The 23,023-nt window shown below is 41.3% G+C and overlaps 1 protein-coding gene across 4 annotated transcripts in view; it reads right to left on the bottom strand.

The window, feature by feature from the left end:
* Positions 1-23,023, bottom strand: part of LOC117959057 (WD repeat-containing protein 70) — a 40,522-nt gene that overhangs the window by 14,138 nt on the left and 3,361 nt on the right. For all 4 annotated transcript variants that reach the window (XR_004659871.1, XR_004659872.1, XR_004659873.1 and 1 more), the window contains exons 7-13: positions 22,841-22,974; positions 21,755-21,908; positions 18,117-18,193; positions 11,389-11,563; positions 1,741-1,840; positions 1,199-1,283; positions 957-1,095 (exon numbers count right to left, since the gene is read on the bottom strand). Coding sequence is in view for 1 of the 4 variants with exons in the window: in XM_034895908.1 (XP_034751799.1) it covers positions 957-1,095; positions 1,199-1,283; positions 1,741-1,840; positions 11,389-11,563; positions 18,117-18,193; positions 21,755-21,908; positions 22,841-22,974 (864 nt within the window). In the remaining 3 variants the exon portion in view is untranslated. The remainder of the gene's footprint in view (positions 1-956; positions 1,096-1,198; positions 1,284-1,740; positions 1,841-11,388; positions 11,564-18,116; positions 18,194-21,754; positions 21,909-22,840; positions 22,975-23,023) is intronic.

Here is a 23,023-nt window from a genome sequence, read left to right as displayed (position 1 = left end):
GTGTTTTTAAGATTCTTACTCTATAAACATACATAACAGAGGCTAGTGACTAAACCAATCTGTCCCTCTCCTGTGGTGTACACTACTATATAGTTGCTATTAGAATTTATTAAATATGACTACAAGAAATAATTCACTCCATTTCTAATTTGTTGGAATAGTCCTGTGTTGGGATAAATATGAAGTTAAAAGATCTTCATATCAGGCCAGTCAAATCGGTTTGGCTGTCATAATGATGCCTGACAGTACGCGTCCACATACGTATGTGATGTTTTCACAGATGGGATCAACCCACTTCTCAGCATTGCATGCTAGTGGGATTGCCACCAGTTTATCTTCACTGACCACTGACAAACAAAGAAAACAGTCTTCACCGTCCTACAACCGTGATGGCTGCAGCCGATTGGACGAACGCGTCAAGATGGCTGCTCCCAAATTTCAAAATCCACCATAAAGGCGGCTCCTTCGTAATACAATCTCGTAATTTTACAAAAACGTTTTACAGAAATGTGTTTCAGAGAATGTTAAAGCGAGAAATATGCAGTTGCTGAATCAGTCTACATTCCAGATCGACAATGGTCAGCTTAAAAGATTTTCGTCAAATCTGGAAGGTGGCGAGCCGAGCTAGTCACTTGAGGCAGCAGGCAACTTGATGCCCCGCTTCTCTAAAGTCCCTGCGATCCTACCAGAATGCATTGCACGGTTACTCCCATAGAAATAAATGGGAAGCAGGTAAATTATGCTGACAATGGACATTCAGAAATCTATTGTTGAGGGAGCTACATTTTAAGGCATCAGTTTTGTTTGAGCCCAGACTACAAGAGGAAAGGCATACACATTGGTTTAATTGCACATTCATTTGGGTCCTTTTGGTTTGTAACCAACAGATCATATTAACCAGAAAACCATCTTGCAATGAGAGCAGTTGTGGCTGTTGAAACTGAGGCAGGACTTACTGCATTGGTGACTTCTATTTCGTAGACCTTCTGAAAGGAAGCTCGCTCAAAGAAAACCAACTTTCCTTGTCCCTCGTCTTTCTTCACAGAGGTCCCCGTTACAAGAAGTTTGTCATCCGGGCTAAAACAGCAGTCAGTCCTAATAGAGAACATTACAAACATACGATATCATCAGTTCAAAAACCATACAACATTTCCAGTAATCATGCAGATTTTTAGGACGAAAGTTAAAACATACTCACATTGTAAAGTAGTTGGTCAGTCCAGTGGCAACATTCACAGGACTCCTGAAGTTACGTATATCCCACATCTTCAGGGTGTCATCACCTAGAAAGACAACAGGTAATCTGTAAATTGTAATATTTACTTAACAGAAAGTCACCACAGTGAAACGGTCTTAGAAGTTATTTACTTTGCCTTTTCCTAGATACAACAAGGCTGTAAGAGTTATTTAGTATTTACATTACAGAACTATGTACACAGTACTTGCACAGAGTTATTCCTGTTTGTCTTGTGTTCGAACCCTCCTAACTAGATCACATACCAAAAAAAGAACGCAAGTGTTTCTGTGTACATCTCTTGTGAATCATTGTGGTGGTGGCTTGTTATTTTGGCCAGGAAGAGAGATGCTACAGCTCAAAACCCTCCCTTTGCATGCAGGGTTACGGAATGGACCTGAAAACTGGAGGCCCTGAGCTGGGTTGTTGATGAATGCAACCTTAATGTCTGCAACTGCTGCCTGTTGGGTGGGGACGATACTGTAAGATTAAGATCGTTGTCTTACCTCCACGTGAAGCGAGAATCATGCCATCATACGAAAAGGAGAGGCAAGAGGTGTCTGATCCTGGAATGTGTGCTTGTCGACAGTGGAACTTTGTATGGACCTAAGAAGAAAAAGAGAAAACATTGCATTGGTGTAGTTTATGGTTTATGAGTAGACTGGCATGAATGGGTCAAATTAAAGGTTAAATGTCATTTCATTATTCCATTTGCACAGTTTGTTTATTAAAGTCAAATTATAGTACGGAGGTCATGATAGCAGCAACTCACTCCTGTCTGTGTCTAAAAAAAAATATTTGCAAGGGACAAAAGCAGAAATACGTAAGCAAATACAGTTTGCTAAGTTAATTCAGTTAATTCATCTTTATTATGTTGATGTATCACAGACAAGTCTCAAAGGACATTTTAGAGACAGGGAAAACCTAGAAAAGATGTAATTGATCCTTAATTATTGAACTTATGCTCATCAATATAAAAAAGAGCCCTAGAATCTCCTGATGTACTACAGTATGAAAGTGGAAAATTTAGCAGTCATTTTAGTTGCTCACAGCAGTAACAAAAAGACCTTTTCATTCTCTGTCTTCAAAATAACACACTGTTTCAATTTCCTTTGTGAATACCATATTATATATTTAACTGTGAAGCCCATTCCAACTTATAAAATACCAGCCACCTTACAAACTGTACCCACCGCACAATGTAGCAAAGCTACAGACCACAGAGATTTACCTTGGCAAGCTTAGGTGCCCTTTCTGACAGATTTTGATTTTTCCTTTGCTCTTACCTGAAACAGTGTAAAAATGTTACACTGTTGTACAGTTTACCAGCCAATAACGCACACCAGACCCTTCAATGTGCAGCCCTGGGCTAACGGGCCATTTTGATTAGCTTATTATAAGCCATTATTTAACAACATGTGGTAGCCAGTAACAACAACTATGTATGAGTGTCATATTAAAATATCAACGACCACCTGATTAATTACAAAATACTACAATGTTGGCTTCTCAACAACACGCGCCAGAAGTATAAAAGACAGCAGTACTTAGAGGTTGAGATTGAAAAGAAGTCTTTAAAGGTTTGGCTATGAAGTAAATAAGTAACACTTTTCCACTCCATCAAGCTTTAGTAAAGTCTTTTGGTGATTGTTCATTATTTTCTTGCATTTTATAGACCAAATGATGAATTATAAATCGGAAAGAAATAGTTGGCAGATAACTCATTAATGAAAATTATCCTAAATTGAAGCCCTAAATATGAGTAGACTCCATTCTGAAGCTGAGACTGTGCACATTGAACAAAGAGGCACAGCAGCGTATAATGGAAAAGGATTGGTACCTGCAGACTGAGTATTACTGCCCCCTTGGCTACATCTCCACCATCAAGGTCAGGCAAATCATGTGCGTTGCCCTTGTAACCAGTTTCTCGGCATGTTGCTGTATTTGAGAATGTCAACTTAAACAACTTGGCTGTGATGATCAGCATGCATCACAGCAAACCAAGTAGGCTAAGTGACATTTCATAGAGGTGAGAACAGACTGATTACAAAGCTAGAGGGAATGAAATCTCGCCTTTGGGGTAAGAACAGATAATGAGTTGTTTTAGGAAAAGTGTTGGTGGCAATAACAATTATTATCCACCCAATTTAAAAAGATATCCTGACCAAAATATTCCTAATTAGTTCCAGCCACTGCAGAAAATCAACATTTGCCTTAGTTTTACTTGGGTAAAGCCGATCGATCATTAAAAGAAAGTGGTGAGGCAATAGTCTGGGAAATAGGCTTGCTAACACTCAAACAAACATAACCTTGGTTTATACAACTACATTTTCATTAATTCTAAACGGAATGCAAATAAATCAGTAAAAAGAGAATTGCTGCAATACAGGCTTTTGACTCAGAGAGGTGGATAAGGAATTTGAAGTGAGCACAAAGGGTGGAAGAGAGATAAGATAGAGAAATGCTGGCAAAAAGAGCAGGAGAGAGTGGAGCGTGAGGTGAATGAGTGATGTGTCCTTATGGTACAAGAAGGAAACGAGGCCATACTTCACTTCCCACGTAAATAGAGGGAAGTTATTAACATGGACGAGACAGATAACATGGTTACCTTGAACTGTAGATAACATGGATTCCACTTTTGTTTTGGCCATGGCTATTTGGCCTCTGTAGTCTCTCCAGGGATAATTTTCTGCTTCCCATCCTCATTTTACTCACAGATTACCTTTAACTCAAATCCATTCTCCTCATTTGTTATCTGAGATTATCTTCCTATTCTTTTATTCACTGCCTTAGAAACTGACTTGGTTGAGAAATAAAAGTCAAGGGGTCAATTTATTTATAAAAAATAGATTTTCTAATCTTACAGCAGGTGTGAAACAGTGAGACCAAAGGCTATCTCAGGACTACTAAACAGCAGCTAAAGCATAACATGTAAGGCTTAAACCCAATCAAACACACAAAACTCTACCTTGAAGGTGCATGGTGACTGACTGAGCTTTGAGAAATGACAACTATATTTGATCAGCCTAAAACAAAGACATTGGGGTCCCGTTTCAATCACAACGCCCACTGCCATTGCTATGTCACGTGCACAAGGACAAAGGGAGAATATTCCAACACATATTTTCATTAATCTAACTACGAGCGCATCTATGCATGGTAGCACAAATAGGTTGGGTCAGCGTACTATGAACAGGAGGGTATACTGAACGATTTCCCTGTAATTATCTTGTCTTATGAGCTGTTGCATGCAGCTCAATGGTACATCATAAAAGTGGGTGTAGTAGAGAGGATAATCCTGGCACATTTCTATGGTTTGTAGTAAAGATATTAGTATAAGTATTGTTGAGAATTGCTTAACCACACATTTCCTAAGGTCAACTAAGATTATGTATGAGCTTGTTTGACCAGTGTTGAATCATTCCACAGTTTTTTCATCAGACTTCTTTGTTACCAAAATTAACACCATCTGCTGTTAGCACTGTGTGGGTGAGTGTGTGTGTGTGTGTGTGTGTTTCACTGGGCAGTTGTTATATATATTTATATATACACCCACAGTGGGGCTCGAAAGTTTGGGCACCCCAGGTAAAAATTTGTATTAATGTGCGTAAAGAAGCCAAGAAATGATGGAAAATCTCCAAAAAAGGCATCAAACGACAGATAAGACATTCGTATAAAATGTCACAAAAAACTGGCGTCTACAAAAGTTTGGGCACCCTGCAGAGTTTATAGCATGCACCGCTACCTTTGGAAAGCTGAGACCTGACGGTGTCATGGATTGTTCTCAGTCATCTTCTGGAAAGACCAGGTGATGTCAATCTTAAGGTTTTAAATGCCCAGACTCATCTGAAATTGCCCCAACAATCAGCACCATGGGTTCTTCAAAGCAGTTGTCTAGAAAACTGAAACTGAAAATAGTTGATGCTCACAAAGAAGGAGAAGGCAATAAGAAGATAGCAAAGCGTTTTCAGATGCCAATGTCCTCTGTTAGGAATGTTCTTAAGAAATGGCAGTCATCGAACAGTGGAAGTTAAAGCAAGATATGGAAGATGAAGAAAAATATCAGACAGAACAGCTCGCAGGATTGTGAGAAAAGCAAGTCAAAACCCACGTTTGACTGCACGATCCATCCAGAAAGACCTGGCAGACACTGGAGTTGTGGAACATCATTCCACTATAAACAGATACTTGTACAAATATGGTCTTCATGGAAGAGTTATCAGAAGAAAACCTCTTCTATGTCCTTACCACAAAAATCTGCGTTTGAAGTTTGTAAATTAACATGTAGACAAGCCTGATGCATTGTGGAAACAAGTTCTGTGGACCGATGAGGTTAAAATAGAACTTTTTGGCCGGAATGAGCAAAGGTACGTTTGGAGAAGAAAGGGCACAGAATTTAAGGAAAAGAACCTCTGTCCAACTGTTAAGCATGGGGGTGGATAAATCTTGATTTGGTGTTATATTGCACAGGAAACATTTCACGAGTCAAATTTTGGACGCTAACTTGATGCCATCTGTGACAAAGCTGAAGTTAAAAGGAAGATGGCTTCTACAAATGGATAATGATCCTAAACACACCTCAAAATCCACGGTGGATTACATCAAGAGGTGTAAACTGAAGGTTTTGCCATGGCCTTCACAATCTCCTGACCTCAACATATTTGAAAATCTATGGATAGACCTTAAAAGAGCAGTGCGTGACAGACAACCAAGAAATCTCAAAAAACTGGAAGACATGTGTAAGGACGAATGGGCGAAGATACCTCAAACAAGAATTAAAAGACTCATGGCTGGCTACAAGAAGTGTTTACAAGCTGTGATACTTGCCTACTAAATGATGGAAATAAAATCTTACTTTTTGTGACATATTACACGACTGTCTAATCTGTCATTTGATGCCTTTTGGAGATTTTTACATCTTTCCTTGGCTTCTTTATGCACATTAATATTAATACAAATGTTTACCTGGGGTGCCCACACTTTCGAACCCACTGTATGCATGTATGAACATATATATATATACACACACATCCAGTTATCCGGTCTCGGGTCACAGGGGCAGCCACTCCAGCAAAGGACCCCAAACTTCCCTTTCTCAAGCCTCATCAACCAGCTCCGACTGGGGGATCCTGAGGCGTTCCCAGGCCAGGTTAGAGATATAATCTCTCCACCTAGTTCTTGGTCTTCCCCGAGACAAATCAGCGATGAGATCCCGAGCCCACTAAACTGCAACCCCTCCTCACCCCGACTACACCTCAATATCATGTCCATAATCTCGTCAATCCCTGGGCGTTGCCACTATGGAGATGTTTAACTATCTCAGCAACTTCCCTCTGGAGAATTGACAACAATCCCCCATCACCCTCCAGCTCTGACTCTACCACAGAGGGCGTGTTAGCTGGATTTTGGAGTTCCTCAAAGTGCTTCTTCCACCGCCCTATTACCTCCTCAGTTGAGGTCAACAGCATCCCATCCTTACGGTACACAGCTAGGATGGTTCCCCGCTTCACCCTCCTGAAGTGGCGAACGGTTTTCCGGAAGCTCCTTGGTGCTGACCAAAAGTCCTTCTCCGTGTTTTCTCCAAAGTTTTCCCACACCCACTGCTTTGCCTCTTTCACAGCAGAGGCTGCAGCCCTTCGGTACCTTTCAACTGCCTTTAGAGCCCTCCGGAATAAGACTCCTCCTTCAGTCGGAAAGCTTCCCTGACCACCGATGTCCACCAGGGTGTTTGTGGGTTACCGCCCCTCGAAGCACCTAAGACCAAAGCTTCCCACCGCAGCTTCAGCAATGGAAACGACAGAACATTGTCCACTGAGGTTCAATGCCCCAAGCCTCCACAGGGATGCATAAAAAGCTCCATTGGAGGTGTGAGTTGAAAGTCTGTCGTACAGGGGCCTCCTCCAGACTTTCCCAATTTACCCGCACTACCAGTTTGGGCTTACCAGGTCTATCCAGAGTCTTCCCCCACCTCCTAACCCAGCTCACCACCTGATGTGATTAGTTGACAGCCCCGCCCTTCTCTTCACCTGAGTGTCCAAAACATACAGCCTCAGATCAGATAAAACAATTATAAAATCAATCATTGACCTTTGGCCTAGGGTGCTCTGGTACCACATCCACTTATGAGCATTCCTATGCTTGAACACATGTTTGTTATAGACAATCCATGACTAGCACAGAAGTCCAACAACAGACAACCACTGTGGTTCAGATCAGGGAAGATGCTCCTCCCAATCATGCCTCTCCATCAGCACCCACGTGTGCGTTGAACTATGGATTCCCCCACAGAACTCCATTCAAGGTCTCCAAGAAGGCAGAATACTCGAATGAGTAATGAAATGGTTCAGTACTAAATAATAAATATATAAATAAATATTGTACAGTAATGAAATCGAATGGTTAAATATTAAATATTGCACTGTATGAAATTGCACAGATTCCAGTGACCTTTGAGGCATAGTATAAATATAAATAGCGGGAAATAAAAATTATTATTTTCTTTACTTGATAAACAATCTCACTCAGTAAAAAGGAGTGCCTTCAATAGGTAGCTAGTGGTTATTATAGCTGCTTATTGCAAACATATACCCTTCCAGCTATTTCTAGATCAGTTTCTGCTGTTATGGAAGCTTTAGTGTTTATTTACTATCCTGATGTTGGCTGGCATTGGTAGATGCCATGGTGTTTGCTTCCTGTGATAATCTACACAGCCGGCTTGTGAAACCGGATTCTCATACACAGTTTGAAACTTCTCTCGCGCCTTGTGACTTCCACTGTAAACTGTGCCCTTCTCTCTGGCCTATCGGGATAAACGGTCATTCAGCAAGCCAATGTGAGCACTTTCCCACTCGGATATGCATGTATATCGTTTCATAATAGAATGTGAATACATTCATTCGGCAGCAGGAGCTGATAAATAGCTGAAGGAACACAGTATTAGGTTTCAGCTGCAGCAGACTATGATAACAATCTACCACAGGCCAGGGCCAACTGTTTATAACCACACTATCTGGGTATCATTATAAAAATACCGCAAGGCGCTGCTTTTCCCCAACCTCCATACTTTTATAAACCGCACACCTGAAAGACTCAATGATGCCCACTGTGCAGTCAGTTGTGACATCCCACTCTGACCTCTGTTACTATCTGAGGATCAAGTGGCCAAACCACAGTCCTGAGCAGCTGCTCTGATCTTTCATGGAAATCAACAAGTAGAGATGGAGAAGCTGTGTGTGTGTGTGTGTGTGTGTGTGTGTGTGTGTGTGTGTGTGTGTGTGTGTGTGTGTGTGTGTGTGTGTGTGTGTGTGTGTGTGTGTGTGTGTGTGTGTGTGCACACTCACCCACTGGAGTAAGTGTTCACAAAATCTGTCAGTGTGTTCCATTCTAGGATTTTGCACATGTTGTTTACAAGCCTTTGTTCAGGGTAAAAACATGAGTGAGAAATCAGCACAACACTGAAAGCTTCAGCATTCACTTGGCATAAAGCCCTTCTCAAAGGTTATTTAGTGACCGTTTGTCCTACCATGTAGAAAGGGTTGAGGGGAGGGAGGATCAAACTGCACAACAACAAAAGACATCATGGGCAAGTCACAATGGAGGTTGCAGGACTGAGATGTGGTGTACATGTTTACGATCAACCTTTCTACATGGCCCGTTGAATGCTTCCCTGAAGACAGTCATGATGAGGGTCGTATATGTACCTCAGCCAGTTACTAGATCCTAGACAACTCTCTAAACATTTTATTGGACTTTAAGAAGTTCTTCTGTTACTCTCAGTTTTAATCTTCCATACTTTTGCATGGGGAAGCCAGCACAAGGTGAAAACAAGAGAAAGTTTGCCATCTCATCTCATGATAGCATTCCCCAGCTGAGTAGTCCATCAAAAACCACCTCTTCTGGGGTCCTACTTTGAAGTCTGGAAACATCCAAGTCCACCAATGACATCATAACATTCCCCAGGTCTCAGTGGTTATGTTTTCTGAACAAGGGCCTGCGCCTACAACGCACAAACTTTCACAGAGCGCACATTACCTGGCAACCATTTAAATCCAGTCTTGTAATTCTGGCACCGACCCCTCTGGTCAGAGATTGAGCATGCAATCACTCTGTGGCAGTGCACTAAAAGAGACCTTCTTGATTCCCATCATAGGATCAATCAACTCCTGTCAAGGTTCAGGAGCATGATGTGTCATCCTCAATAGCTTCTCTTCTGGCATGGCTCTAGATCAAGGTCATGTACATAATTGATTTTGATTTATCTGCCTGCATATTCTGGCCATGAGTAATAGTTGTGATACATAAAATAGGCCTAGGATTGAGAGGGGGAGGAACTCCTTTTTAGGCTTGTGGCTGAATTTGAGTCAGCAGCACAGGTTGCTGATTAGGCCAGAGGGCACCAACTACATTCTTGAGCCATTCAGACAGGACAGGCTCCAGTGGTCAGGCAACAGACATGCCTATTGTAAGCTGCTATGGAACACCGGGTAAATATTTAGTTTGGAGAAAGAGGGGTAATAAATTTGAAGAGCTTTAACCCAATCACTCGAAGCCTGCTGCTATAAGCAGCTCATGGGTGGGATGATGGGTGAGTAGGGTCTATACAACACGGGTAAATCAAAGCACAAAAGCTCTTACAATAGGAATCATCCATTTAAATACATCTTTTTTGTGTCCCGTGATTTTAACGTTGACTGTTGGAGTAATTATCGTGTAGCCCACTACTTATTTGACTAATCTGGATAAGCCCTCTGTCCAATCAAGCGGTTTCAACTGACTAACTCTGCAGCTTAATTGACACTGTCATATTAAATAACAGAGGCATTCAACCTTGTCCGCATGTGGGGTTGGACAGTTGAAAAGATAAAAGTAAAAAACAACTTCTTTTTCTCTAGATAGTCGATAAATAGACCAACCAATTCGTCAAAATGTATATTGTCTAGGTACTAGATTCAGCAATATCTCTGTGCAGCATCCATTAATTTTAGTTAGTGTCAAAATGGGATTTTTTTTGTACCGTCAGTCCCCTAAGCCCCCTTTTCAACAGAAAATGCACCTCTCCCGCTTCTTCGCATCTGTGTTGTGAAGGTGAATTTTGTGTGTGAAAGACAAAGTGAGCAGTAAGCTGCCAAAAATACTCCATTTGCTTACCACACACTATCCTGAGAAGCGCCACTGTGGCGGCCATCAAGAAAAGAAACTTACGAGTAGACAGGCAGGAATAGGTTAATGTGTAACCATCAGTGACAAAAAAATACATCAATCAGAAGATTTTCTCGATGAAAGATGGTAGGAAAACAGCCAAATAAGGGAGAGCAATGCTACTTAGGAGCCAAGATCAACTATTACCTCAACAATGTGAATCTTGAAGAATGGAATAAACACTTTGATCACTTAATTATCTCATTAACTAATAGTGGAAAACGTACAGAGGGAAACTGTGATTGGGCCTCTCAGTAACTTTCATGAAACTCAACTCCATCATATGTCAGTTAATTTAGTTACATAATCAGCTATTTTAAGCCATGCTAGCAACGTGGCTCTAGGCAAGGCAATGTAAGTCTGATGGTCAGTCCGACACTTTGGTGCAGAGTCATATATCTCAACAACTATTAGATACTAGTACTACATACTTTACATAGTAATACAATACTTTGGTTTAAGACCAAATATACCTGCACAATTAATGACATTCCCATCGGCCTCAGTTGTACTAGTGCTAATTAGCTAATGTTGGGAAATGACCACACTAAACTAAGATTGTGCGCATGATAAATAGTATAGATGCTTAACATCAGCATGCTGCCGGTAGCATTTAGCGCAAAGTATAGCCTCACAGAGCCTCTAACATGGCTGTAGACTCTTGTTTCTTCAGTGTTTGGATGGAATGAGAGCAACTATTAACTGATTAGTGTGATAACAGAGTCAATACAGGTCAGACAGGCTATTTAATAATATATTCAACCCCTCTCAAGTTGGACAAATGCATTTTAAAACCAGGCATTTCAAATTCTGGTCAGTGTTAGTGACTTGTTGAACTCTAACCTCTCTGGCCTGTGACCGGATGACCTGAGTCCCATGACTCTGTGACTGAGGCCATAACAAATACAGCCTACTGCACATTGAGGTGGTTGGTATGTGGTTGTTTTAAGACTCACGCTGAGGTTTCTGTCCCATATCTGGATGGTGCCATCCTGGCAGCCTGCTGCAATGAGCTTCCCATCGCGGCTGTAGGTGCAGCATGTGGGGATGACCTTCTTCCCCTGGAAGGAACGTGGTTTGAACACAGACTTGTGCTTCTTCTCCGAGCTCAGGTCCCATGTGCGCACAGTGCTGCGGACAGACAAGAGTATTTCATTTATTCTGACCCAACTGTCATAAATCTCTCATAAAATATCATTCCTTCAAAACATATTTAGTGATCAACACCATCCATCACTGTAATAAATTTGAATCATATAGAGATAGAGTGTGCCTTAGCCATGAACATAAGGTTAGTTAGCTATGTGTTGCAGGGTGAGGGGTTAGCAAACAGCAGAACAGTAAATCAGTTTGACAGGCGTATCTGAAGCCTCCTTAAAACTTTTTAACACATTACACAACCTGGACCACTGTGAAGGAAGAAATAGAGGGCAGACTTTTCACATAGCATATGTGTGAGTTTTTTTCCTAAAATGTCATCAAATTTTAGTCCAACAAGAATCCCTGATGGTTACAGGTTTATATTCAAAGCATTAGACACATTGTGCTGACTAACAGTAATGGTAGGCACTGTCTTTGCCATAGTTGGGCAAATATTCCATAATAATCTTTCAACATTTTGTAATTCTAGTGGTCTGAGAGAAAACTAGACTACTGCTCTTAGCTCTGTTTTCAGGCTTTATATATTATGAACAACAGGTCATTTCAGAGAGTAAGAGCTGTTCTGTGCATGCACTGCACGTACGACAGAAGGAAGAGGAAAAGCCTGTTGGAAAAGGTCTCCATCTCCTTAAAATTCTGCGGTTGTGTTTTTTGCATTCTACCCACTGCAGCTTTACATGGTGTCATTTAAAAAAAACATATTCTATTAACTAATAACTTTCATCAGAGCACATGCAAATGCTCCCATCATACCACTAAAGAATTGACACACAACCAATGCAAGATGAACAGATATATAGTCCTTCATAAATCAACAAATAAACCCAATATACATTTGAAACTTGAGTAAACTTGCATTTGCATATCATTGCAATTAGTCTTTCAACATAATATATTATTATTATTATTAAAAAGGATGAAGTTACTCAAAAAAGCCTTTGGAGTATTTAGTCAAAGCAGTTGTCAGTATACTTTGAATTTCAAAAAAAAGGAGTGGACACTGATCTGAGAACACCAAGTTGTTCAACTTCAGCCCCGTTGGCATGGCCTGCTGTCTAGAAGATGTCCAAGCAAGGAAAAAAATTTCCATCCACCTAATCTAAATCTTTTATATTTAACTCTTTATATTTTCAGCGCTATTGCTAAAACATCTATAAGGGAGAAAGCAGTGATTAAAAAAATATATGCTAAAAATTATACAGATATAGGAACTAATAAACAAGAAACCTTATGAAAAAGAAGACAAACTGAGGTGCCCACCAGCGCTGCAAGTGACCTCAAGAGCCTTAAGCCTCCACATTTATTTATTGAACTACCCTACTACACACAAACATGTTTAGCCAACCTCTCACACACCCACACCAACACTCATGCCAGACAGAGCGTGTCCAAATGTGTTTGTGATCCAGTGCTTGCTTTAGTGAGCATCATAACCTTTGGGTCCTGAGGTCAGCAGGGGAGTATAAACATAAAGGCAGGGCTGCTACTTACAGCCAGGCAAGGATTCCTCCGTGGCCGGCTACAAAGTCACAGACACACACACTCAACTGTGTTTGGATAAGTTCAACAATGTGATACAAATGCCAGTTGAAGACATATGGTTTGAGTGAGAACTGGCAAGAGTCAAATAAAACTCTGTTTGATGCATAGTTGTGTTTAAATCCACATAAACCAAAGTTTTAAAGTTCTCTTGCTGCTCTTACTGGAAAGAAAGATGCTAAAGCCACGCATAGAAGGAGATTGCCCATTGCAAGTGCACATGTGTATATGTGAGAGTGAATGAGAAAGAGTGATAGCCATGGACTGGATGACAAATTGGTCCACCTGCTGCCTCACACAGACATCTCTATTTTGTTTACAGAAGACTGCCGGCGTCTGTCAAGCCAATAAAGACAACATAACCTTTCGCGTAGCACACAAAACCTGGAATGCTATTTATCATAAGGGCTCTTTCCAAAACATGGCATTGCTGGCTGTCAGGGCGACAGAACAGATAGGTTGGAGCCCACCAGTGTTGAGCGAACTCTAAGCACAGGGCAAAGACTGTACACCCTCACCTGTCAGGAGCAAGAGACAGAGCAGCGCAGGGAAGGGAAAACCGTCTGCTCTAATATCTGGTGCTCTAGAATTGTTATTTAAATGAATTAAAGTTGCACCTTTATTCCAAAGAAGAAACACGTGGGACAGTCTCAATCAGAGAATGTGGTTGTTTTAGGAAAGTAACAGCAATGAAAAGGGTGAGATGTCAAAATATTCACATGTAGCATGAAGAAACCGCCAAAAACTGCACGCCCTTTCCTCTGCCCTGCGACCCTGTTTTCCCTTCAATCAGCAGCCCCCTTTTTGCGCTACAAACGCTTCAGAGAAAGAGGGGTGAATGTAATAAATTGAGACCCATACATCCTCAGTCATGCGTGTGCACTTTACGAGGTAGGGTAGTCGTTCACACATCAACTGAGGAGTGACAACTCCCCAGGCCCCAGATTTTATCTGTCCATCAGTTTACAGACCTAGTGGGGGGAGCCGGTTGCTAGAATCACTTTCCCAGATGATGAGATAAAGAAGAGAGAGGGATAAGAAAAGCGTACGTCTTGTATAAGGTTGTTTGCTGGTCAAACTCCAGTGATAGGGATAGGCGGCGCTGCCTGATGGCCGGTTGACTGACTAACTAGGGCTCTGTTGTGAGAAACGCGGATTAGGAGGGGGGGAGATGGTCCATCTTGCATCACAGCTGAAGAAGATAAAGTGAGGAAATAACAGGATTTGGGAGGAAGCATACACACAGTGGAAAGCAAAAGAAACACTTTGGTCTGAGAACAGATACAATGTGGGTACAAGGAGATACTGATTCATGAATTAAAATTATAAGCGTGGCTTCAAAGTAGAAAATCAACCTAAAATAAAGGCTTTAGCACTACAGGTGAGACATACACACTACAGGAATAAAATGCTTGATTCAAGCTAAGAGGATTAAGGTCAAGATGCCTTGCGCATAAGGAAGTGGCCAAATAAACAAACACTGTATTCACACAGTACACTCAAAGAAACTGTCACTCAAAGTTTAGCCATGACTGTGAATTCAACCAGAAGGATAAATGCACTCCTTAAAGGTATGGAATGTGCATTCTTGGGCAGGACATGGAACACTAGCAGTGTAAGGCGGGAAACAGTCGGGAGATGAGATGGACTGTGGATGAACCTTTAACTGTGTGAATCGCCCCAACATGCTCACACACACACACACACACACTTTGTAATGACTGTCCCCACTCTTCATCCCTGTTCTGTCATGTTAATAACACTTATCAACCTATGAGTAAAGGCCCTTTCTCCCAAAAAAAATCAAAAGTAAGCTATCATTAAGTACTTGGCAGAAACACTGAAAAATAGATGACCTACTTACATGACAGGATCAGTATACTGTCATTGATCAGTTAGTTTCAGAGAGACTTTAAAGAAAATACTGACTTGGAAAAAGCTGTAAAAAAGTGCCTCTTCTCATGGAAAAAAAACATTGTTTAAAGGATGCATTACAGCAGTAGATCCTGAATCTGCCGTGTGTGACTATTTTTGTGGCCACATTTCAATGATAATGTCTTAATGTGTTTGGTTTGAGTGCGTGGTACAGACAAATTATGTGTTCCTTGGCCAAAAGGAGGGACAGAAAGGACCTGCCATGTCGCCCTCTGAGTATCCTTGCATACAGATACACATCCATGTCCAGCTGCAGCCCTGAGAGCAGGCCAGCACAAAGGGAATCCCTGGCATTCAACCCCCCTGGAAACAGTCCTCAAATTGTGTGTATTTATGTGTGCATATGCGCAAGAGTGTCCTAAGACTAAACAGAAGTTAACGTGCAGGCCCAATTAGAACAACGCCGTTTGTCTTATCCTATACTCCACTGCTTGAAATTCCAATAATTTTTCAAACATTTTTGACAACTTTCCTGAGGCCCTTTAAAACTACATCAAGTAAAACCAACAATCAGCCGCATGATGTCTTTGAAGCCATTAATGCAAAGCTATCTTTAAATAGAATGTACTCAATCACTTTTAAGCCACTTCCGTTCAGGATTTTGTTCATAAAAAAAAAAAAAGAATGCAGCTCTCACAAACCATGACTAACAGAAAATTCCCAGCCATTTTTCTAGTTTACTTCAAGTTCAACCCTGCCAAAGAAATTCTTCCATCAGGAGTAGACCCAGCACATATTGTCTTCACTTTCTGAGAAATATATCTGCGTTTTTTAAACAGGTGTTCAATCTTTCAGCAGAGACTTTAAAAAGGCTCAATTCTTACTACGCATTTCCCCCCTTGGATCAAACATAATGTTGGAAAACTTCTGCCGCTTAACAATTACACAGCTCTCAAACAGAATGACAGAAGAATGTGAAATGTTGACACCAGTCAGAGCACAACCGCTTTTCACTGATGGACCGGAGTTGCACAGTTCTGCTGAAGCCCCCATTCAACCCTCAGTATGAAAGCACAATCACTACCACCCTGCTGCTGCATTATTATGCTTCTTCGGTACTTCCTTCTCATCCACTTCCTCTCAGGGGAAAAATGTATGGGTTAATGAAACCATTTAACGAGCTGGGAGGCAGTTCTTATGAATGAGAGTCCAAACAGCTAGGGGGACCTTTAATTAAGGAGCTGGCGGTCCAGTGATCATGCTTAATAACCTATACAAATAAATACAACAAAGACTAACTAGGCTGATACAGGAAGAAAGACAGAAAACCTAGGAGTTGGTCTGATGTTTAAGCAGACACAGACAGTAGCTGACACCCACGGGCACTATTTGGCCAACTGTTGGTCCATTCTTAAGAGGCCCACTGACTACATTTGTCAAGGGGCCCTGATGGAGCAAAAGAATGATGAGCAAGGGACCACAACTGAGTGTAATAAGCTTGAACTTATTTCAAATCAGGCAAACACACATCCACAAATGTAAACTAAATCATTCTTTTTTGAAAATCCAAATCAATGAAATTAGCAAATTAGACCATAAACGTTGAAGGGCAAAAGATACTCTTTTTAATACAGCAGTTGGCCTGCAGTGTGCACTGAGATTGCAGAAGAAGTCCTCATGTCCTCGTGAATTAAGTCCTGGGGCCAGTTCCAAGAAGCAGGACACATTCGCTAAATAAAATCCAGAACCCCCTCGTATCTACATTAGATGGACCAGCAAAGCCTGGCTGCTTTTTGTCTAGCATAATGCATAGCTACAGGCACTATGCTCACCGTGTATCAGACTGTACTCTCAAAGACGCTCAAATTCACCAACACACAAAAAAATGCATGTACCTTGAATGCTTAACTCTGAAATATTAGTACAGAAACACAGACTATATGTAATGTGATCGGTGTGTATCGCACCCATTTCAAACCCTGGCGCCTACGTTCTGTTTGCACTGGAGGAATGAGAGGGAGTTTTGATTGAAGAAGTGTGAAGTTTGAGAGGTATTGGTTGGACCAAGAAAGTCAAGTGCAGCACTTAATCACCAAGAGCCCCTGTATGGCACTGCACATTAATAAAAGGGATGTTAACTAAAAGTACAAATAAAGAGAGATTTGTTATGGGGGTCATAGGGACAACATCTTTCACTGTATATCACTGTAGGCAGTAACTGCTTCTTTCCATCTCTGACATAGGTTGATGTGCTGACCTGCTCTGCTGCTGTGAACCCTCTGCACATGCAGCTGCTCTGCCTGAATGGTTCCCTGTGCACTCCTCTCCGCTGTTCTCCTGTGAGCTGGCCAGGGGCAACACCCAGTGCTAACGTGCCAGGGGAGGATTTCCAGAGCCTCAACAAGAGCTAAATAAACCAGCCTCCACATCTGGGAGAGCAGGACCACTGGTAAACACTGGGCAGTGGCCTGCCCACAAAGCCGGGTCCTTGTTTCCACTTAATGATGATAGCCCTGGGTTTCTGCACTGCTGCCTGTCACACTCACTTAGACTCATCACTGTGCTCTCACTCAAAGTCACAAACTCGCAAATAATCACTCACACCTATACACACAGCAAAAGATTACAGCTTCTGCAGTTATACAGTACAGGACTAGTGTGTGTGTGTGTGAGAGAGAGAGAGATCTCCAGCAGTGTTGCTCTGGTCCAAATTACAGCATACAAATAAAGGGCTGCATTTGGACTACATCCAGTATAAAATGTGCAATGTGTCAAGCACAGCTGTGAGGCCAAGCCAAGATACCCTTTCCAGAGGCATAATCTGGACTAGAGGACTCCCTGCTGGTGACAGAGGATGAGAGCAAAGAAAAGTCTTGGAAAAGACATACACAAGATAGTTTCCCAGTAAGGATGATTATGAATAAATGTTAGACAAGTAATGATAATATTCTGGAGGGGTGTCTATAAATGTTAGAAATCATGTTTTGCTGTGGCACTTTATTTATGACAAGATGAACTGATGTTTCGGTTGTTTCTGGGTCACCACAGTAGACCATTTAAAATGTGTTTCTACAACACAGAACTCACAACATTTATTTAAAAAACTCACCCATCATTGGAGCAGGTCATGAACTCTTCTTTAATCTTGGGATGCCAGCAGCCAGAATTCAGCATAGCTGTGTGGCCCTGAAAAGGCAGAAAGTTTAAATTTACAAGCTGCACACTTCTAACAGCTTCCAAACTGTTTCTGGCCAGATCCTTTGGCTAGCTTCCAGTTGCTTTAAGGCGCAGCATTACAAGCCTGTGAATCGTGTGGTTTAGTGTGGATCCAGTCTGCAACACAGACATTCAAGGCTGCAATTTACCCTGCAACAGTTTTTAAACTTAAAAAGGGAAGAGCTGGTGGAAGAAGGAAAAGGTGAACTATCACCAGCAGCAACCAATGAAGGTGAATTCATGAAGATGCATTTTGCAATCGTACTGTACGTGTAGCATCTGGAAATACCCCTATTGAAAGTATTTTGTTTGGTTTACATATAACACAAAATGCATCTGCATTCTGTTTAGTAATGCACTGAAACATGTAGTTTTATTATTAGTTATGCAATTCTTCACCCTGCCTACATGTGTAGTGATTTGTTGTTACAATATATGTTAGAAGAAGACACGTTTTCAGGTAGTTGTCAAGGACGTGGGATATAAGAGAAACACAGTTTGAGTGTCCGCTGTAGTGAACTCTTTAACTCACTGTGTGATAAATCCTTCTGTGAAGGAATACATTTTACACATAGTGGTGTAACACATGCAAATTATCTGCAGAGACCGCTGTTGTTCTTCATTGTTAACTCTTCAGCCAAAACTGCCGAACAAAAGGTCACCAGTTAATACATTCAGGAGTGCTACTAGGTTTTTGTGACAATTCATTTATTTATTTTTTTAGAGGTGTGTAGGGTCAACTGCATGGCAACTGTGAGGCCTGTATCCACAGAGACAGTCTACCACGCAAATAAAGTTCCCAGAAGGCACCAATTATGTTGCCTGATCTGAATGAGACTTAAAAGGGCTCTCTCTTGAGGAAAGGATCTTTTTGGACCTTTAGTTTGATCATTTTGTAACAATAACTTCTGACCTTCCTCCACATTGACCTGGCCCTACAACTGAGCCGGTGAACTCTAAAGCAGTGCAGCAGGCTGTGTCTCATCTTCAAACAGCGAGCCCCTACAAGAGTAACTTTTAGACATTTCCTCCACAGGAGTAGTCCTGTGGAGAATTACTCATAACAAATGACTTCAAAGTGGGATAACCTAGAGAGAGGCCTCCCCCGCTGCCAGGTCAGAGAGGAACACTTCAGTGTGCTGCAAAAAGGCTTCAGACATGACATACCGCTATTTGACACGATGCTCAAGAAAAGCAGAACCTTGCATGAGCGGAAGTTGACCAAATGACATTGGTATGTGTGCATCAGGAAGAGAGGCCTGTCTGTTTACTGTCAAACACTTTAAACAAACCACTCAATAAAACTCCCTAGGTCCTGCGGTTTTACGACAAAAAAAAGGATTAGTAACAAATTGCTAAGTTGTTAAACTCATAATGGTTAAAGCTTCAATAGTCTGTAAATGACTGCCTCCCTGCTCTATGCAATAACATCAAAATAGGCCAAATCTTTATAAAAAAAATAAATAAATTAAAAAATTTGTCAACAGTAGAAGACAACAAATTGCCAATGAATAAAGACAAACAGACTGATGTTTAAACTAACAATGAACTAAAATAAAACATGATAATTGCAAAAAGCACTAAGAATGGAAAAATCCCTGATAACCAGAAGTGGTCTGTATGTCCAGTTTGTTTTCATTACAGTTGCATTTAACATAGGCTACGTAGGTTTCGGTTTTCGTTTGGTTTAACTGTAGTTAATTAGTTGGCCGACAAAAAAAATGGAGCTGGATAGCCAATAAAGCAAGTTGACAGAAAATCTATTTTGAATATCTGATTTATGATTGACACAAGTTTCATAATTTGTCATAATTTATGAAGGAAAAAATGCCAACTAATCTCTGGTTTTTATCTTTGCATATTTTCTCTTTGCATTTTAGGCTATTGGTTGGACAAAACAAACGATGTGAAGATTTTGGGACCTAGGAAACTGTGCCGAGGATTCTTTACTATTTTCCTAGATTTTATGAAAACTAACTTTTATAAAAAAAAAAAAAAAGAAAGAAAACATCATTGCATGTATACACAGGCCTCTGTTGGGAAAATATCTCTGCACACAGCAGGATGAGGTAGGAGGCAAGTAATTGTCAACAGAGGCAGAGCAGAAGCAAGGACTTAATTATTACATGAGACACAGCTAATCGACTGGGACATTGTCAGCGGGCCAAAACGCATTATCATTGAACCAAACTCTCCTATCAGCTCCAGATGGGACAGAGCAGGACAAGAATGTAGGACATCCAGGTAAATACTACTCACATCAATGGGCCTTCACTTGTTCAAGTAATTCATACGGGTGGTATAAACTATGTCTAAATGCTCTGCAGCTGGCACAGATGGTTAGTGACCACCAATACAGCTTTTTTTAAACACAATAAAACCCAAACATGTACAATTACTTAGGATCCTCCTTTGTAGAGGCATGTACAAGCAAGTGATGATCCACGACATTCGTGGAAGCATGTGGTGGTCCTCTCCCCATGAGACTGCCTCTGGCTAGTCAAGGCAATACAGAAACAGACCAGCTCATGGCTCCACTTTGCTACCATTATTTGTTGGCCGGATCCACCCGCAGAACATAAGAGCAGAGCTTCCAGCCTGTGTTTAGAAAGAGCATTAATAACTCTTGGGCTGTTGCTTTGGAAGAGAACACGTGAATGCCTGTAACATTTTAAAAGCGGCTATAATTAACATTTTTTATAATAATGTATCAAATGACACCACAATTTTACTGTTTCGGCACTGCTCTCATAGTGTCGCTAAGGCTGCCGTTTGTTGTGAAAAAGTTCCATAAAGCAACTGTTCACTACATGCTCAGCACCAAACGGCAGACAGACACAGTCAACGACTAGGAGGTTAACAGATCGAAGAATTTAGCAGTAGAGCCAGAAATTTCCTTCAGCAAAGAAACAGAGCTAAAAGAGAGAGAATATTGGACTTACACAACTACAAATAAGTGATAATGTTGCACTGTAACTGCTGGTGTGTAATTAAAATGGGCACCTGGGTAGCTCACCTGGTTGAGCAGGCACCCATTTGCAGAGACTGAATCCTCGACACAGCGGTTCAGGGTTTGAGTCCAATCAGTCTGATCAGTAATAATAACATTGTACCAAGAATATTTCTAAAATCTGGGAAAGCTTCAACATAGCTAATATAAAGTCAGACAGGGCAAGAAACACGTGCTGTTGGATGATCAGAACTTATTTGGAAGACTAAATGGAGTGAAACAGTGAAATAATTGCCCAAACTGTCTGTTCTAAACATCCATCTCAACTTACAGACTTCTTGGTTCAACTTTGACCAACAATACCTGCTGTAGATGTGTGCTTTTTTCTCTCCCCAAATAAGGTGGTCCAGAATCTGGTTTAATGGTTGGTTGATCGTCACACGTTTATTGCCCTGTCAGACCTTGTCGTGGTGTTACCAGATCACAGCAAATACGTTGTTGAGTACAATGTTATCACAACCAGGTGAACAATGGCCAGAACTATGAAAATAAAACCCAAGTATAGGTGAGCACCACTTTACCTTGGTTTTGGCCATATCCACAATGTACTGGTCTCCCTTCACACACTCCATGACATTGAAGCCATCACGGTCCAACACCTTGGCCTGTGCATTGCCAGAAACCACCAAGATGACATCACCAGTGTTGCTGTACTGCAGGGATTTGATCTGATGGCTGAGGGCAAACACAACACACAAAGAGAACATCTGAGGCAAAGAAAATACTTTTAGTTTGAATTTCTGTGGTGCTGATAAGTTCTGAGAAGTGTCTTGGTGCTTGTTTGCAAGCCATCTGTGAGTTGCTATAGTGATTTTACAAAACGTCAGCACCAAAACATAGTTATTCAAGAAAAAAATAAATATCTTTCAAGGGCTTCAAAGAGGACAAAAACAACAATAGATACATGTAGCTATAGGAACACAATAGCATAGCATTAACCCAGCAGGGGGTGGCTGGGGCATCAATATTTCCATACACAGCGTAAAACGTTCCATTGCTAAAATGAAAGTGAGGCTAACACCAATGCGGTTTTTAATAACTGGGCTTATGCATCTTCAAAGGCCCATAGCACCAAATGGTAATTGTCTTCATTGTTTTAGTTTGCATGTGCTCATTTTTTTGGTCAGGAAGGGAAGCATTGGAACTCAGCAACACAGCTTTCTATATGTAGCCCAGCTTGTGGCTCACACTGTAATCAAATGAAATGTAGCGTACATTTCTGTTAATAAGGGGAAGCCTGCTCCAGCTCAGCCCACCGGTTCCCAAAAACAAAAAAGAATTTGATCTTTGATGATAGCTTCAGTGAAACACAGAATAAACACATGCAGACACACAAACACCCACAAATCTCAAACATCTGCTTCTGAAAGGTTAATTTTGGATGAAAAGAGAGGATGTCACAGAGTTAACATGAGGCTTAATGAAGCTCAAGAAGTGTGTGTGTGTGTGTGTGTGTGTGTGTGTGTGTGTGTGTGTGTGTGTGTGTGTGTGTACACATTGACACACAAAAATGCAATTTGTGTACTGGGCGTTCGCATGGGACTATTTAACTACATGTTAAGCAATTGTTTGGATGCTGCACATTGCATTCTCAGAAGTGGACTCACCACTCACAGGGCTGGAGGGATCTGAAAGCCTGCAGAGCCTGGTCCATTCCAGCAAAATCCCAGAACCGCACATCATAATCATACCCACCAGTCACCAGACGAGCTCCAGAGGGGTCTAAGGCAAGAGCTGATACCTGAGGAGACAATAAGCATATGTGTGTGTGTATGTGTGTGTGTGTGTGT

The sequence above is a fragment of the Etheostoma cragini genome, chromosome 16 (assembly GCF_013103735.1).
Source record: "Etheostoma cragini isolate CJK2018 chromosome 16, CSU_Ecrag_1.0, whole genome shotgun sequence".
Classification (NCBI taxonomy): Eukaryota; Metazoa; Chordata; class Actinopteri; order Perciformes; family Percidae; genus Etheostoma; species Etheostoma cragini.
The sequence above is the reverse complement of the archived record's forward strand: the minus strand, read 5'-3'. Positions and strand labels throughout refer to the sequence as shown.